At 53.8% G+C, this 1,739-nt stretch overlaps 1 protein-coding gene across 4 annotated transcripts in view; it reads left to right on the top strand.

Moving 5' to 3' along the window:
• Positions 1–1,739, top strand: part of ANK1 (ankyrin 1) — a 57,181-nt gene that overhangs the window by 32,639 nt on the left and 22,803 nt on the right. For 3 of the 4 annotated variants that reach the window (XM_017732178.1, XM_017732189.1, XM_017732199.1), the window contains 3 exons: positions 412–510; positions 1,208–1,306; positions 1,409–1,594. In XM_017732178.1, coding sequence (XP_017587667.1) covers positions 412–510; positions 1,208–1,306; positions 1,409–1,594 — 384 coding nt within the window. Of the gene's footprint in view, positions 1–411; positions 511–1,207; positions 1,307–1,408; positions 1,657–1,739 lie in introns of all 4 variants that reach the window. The other variant, XM_017732231.1, reaches the window with a different exon arrangement.

Raw genomic sequence — 1,739 nt, 5'->3', positions numbered from 1 at the left:
CGGAAGAGCCTGTGTGTGCATTTTCCAGCGTGCTCATCATCCCTTAGATCTGCTGGGATGCCTTGGCTACCAGGGTGCACACTGCAGTTTTGCCAGCTCAGCTCCCCCATCCTCCCTCCCCTCCTCATCTCTCAGTGCTGGAGATGCACAGCGCCTGGCAGTGCATACAGCTTCTGCTGCCAGTAACTTCATGGGAGAGATGAAATCACTCTCTTCCCTGGCCAGCAAATGGGAAGGGTGGCTGGTTGGTCTACAGCAGGGATGGAACATGGAGTGAGAGCTGCATGGCCTTCTAAAGGTTTTCCTGGCCAACTGCTCTGGTTGCGTGCCTGTTAGCACATGTCAGGCCCATCTTACCCTGGCATCCTGGGTTGCTTCAGCCCCTGAGCACTGTCCTGTGGTGTCTTTCAGAAGGGAAACACAGCCCTGCACATTGCTGCCTTGGCTGGACAACAGGACGTGGTCCGGGAGCTGGTGAACTATGGGGCCAACGTCAATGCACAGTCCCAGGTAGGATGACCTGGTCTGAAATGGGAAAGGCACCCATCACGTGTGATTGGTGGTGTCCTCATGGTGGGAACAATGCCCAGCATGGGCACTTCAGCAGCCCTTTGCAGTTTCCCTCTAGTGCTGTTCAGGAACAAGGACTGCTCTGCCAGGCTCCTGAAAAGAGACAAATGATGTGGTGAGAGTCTTGAGGCACATGGGGAGACCTGCATGGTCTCTGCTGAGGGAGTCCCTGTCAGCACACACAAGCATGCTGAACTTATCCTGGGAGGACTCATGGCTGATGCCTCCCTGGCAAAGCTTTGAGATGTCCAGCAACCCCTGCAGTTACACACACTGTGCTTCCTTCGCTCTCTCTTCCTTGGGCCTGGTAGGGCTGAAAGCTCTTCAGATTTTGCCTGATAGGAGAATTATCCCTGAAGCTAGGGACAATACTGGCAGTGTGCAGAAGGCAGTGTCTCCTGGGTTGACTCTTACAAAGCACTGCCTGTTTTTTTCTGGGTATGTGGAGCCTTGGGCTCCAGCTCTCTGTGATTGTTCCACTGTTGCCAGGTTTTATTTTCTTTTTCACACCCACAATGGATGCTTCTGCCCCTGTTCACTGACCTGGGAGTGTGGGTGTTGATGGGGTGTAGGTCTTAAAAGAACTTGAGAAACACAAGGAAGAGTTGTGTTGATGTGCATGGCCCTGTATTTGCAGAAAGGCTTCACACCTCTCTACATGGCAGCGCAGGAGAACCACCTGGAAGTTGTGAAGTTCTTGCTGGAAAATGGAGCCAACCAGAATGTAGCCACAGAGGTGAGATCCTTGGGGAGGAGCCTGTGGCCCTGCTGGTGGGGGCTACTGAGGGGTGTGCTGGGTCCTGCCATGGTTCCTTGATTCTCTCCCTCTCCTTGGCAGGATGGCTTCACTCCACTAGCTGTGGCTCTCCAGCAAGGACATGAGAATGTGGTTGCTCACCTTATCAACTATGGGACAAAGGGTAAGGTCCGTCTGCCTGCCCTGCACATTGCAGCCCGCAATGATGACACTCGCACAGCAGCCGTGCTGCTGCAGAATGACCCCAATGCTGATGTCCTCTCCAAGGTGTGTGGTTTTCCTATGCTGTCTCTGGGAGCTTCCCCACATCCCCAGGGAGAACAGCAGCTTGGTATGCTGTATTTATCTGTAGTTTCATCAGGGAGCATGTGTCTGGCCGGGGTGATCCCTCCTTTCTTCCCTTCACTCGATT

This window comes from Corvus brachyrhynchos, unplaced genomic scaffold (assembly GCF_000691975.1).
Source record: "Corvus brachyrhynchos isolate BGI_N302 unplaced genomic scaffold, ASM69197v1 scaffold150, whole genome shotgun sequence".
Lineage (NCBI taxonomy): Eukaryota > Metazoa > Chordata > Aves > Passeriformes > Corvidae > Corvus > Corvus brachyrhynchos.
Note: the sequence above shows the minus strand (reverse complement) of the source record. Positions and strands in the feature narration are given on the sequence as shown.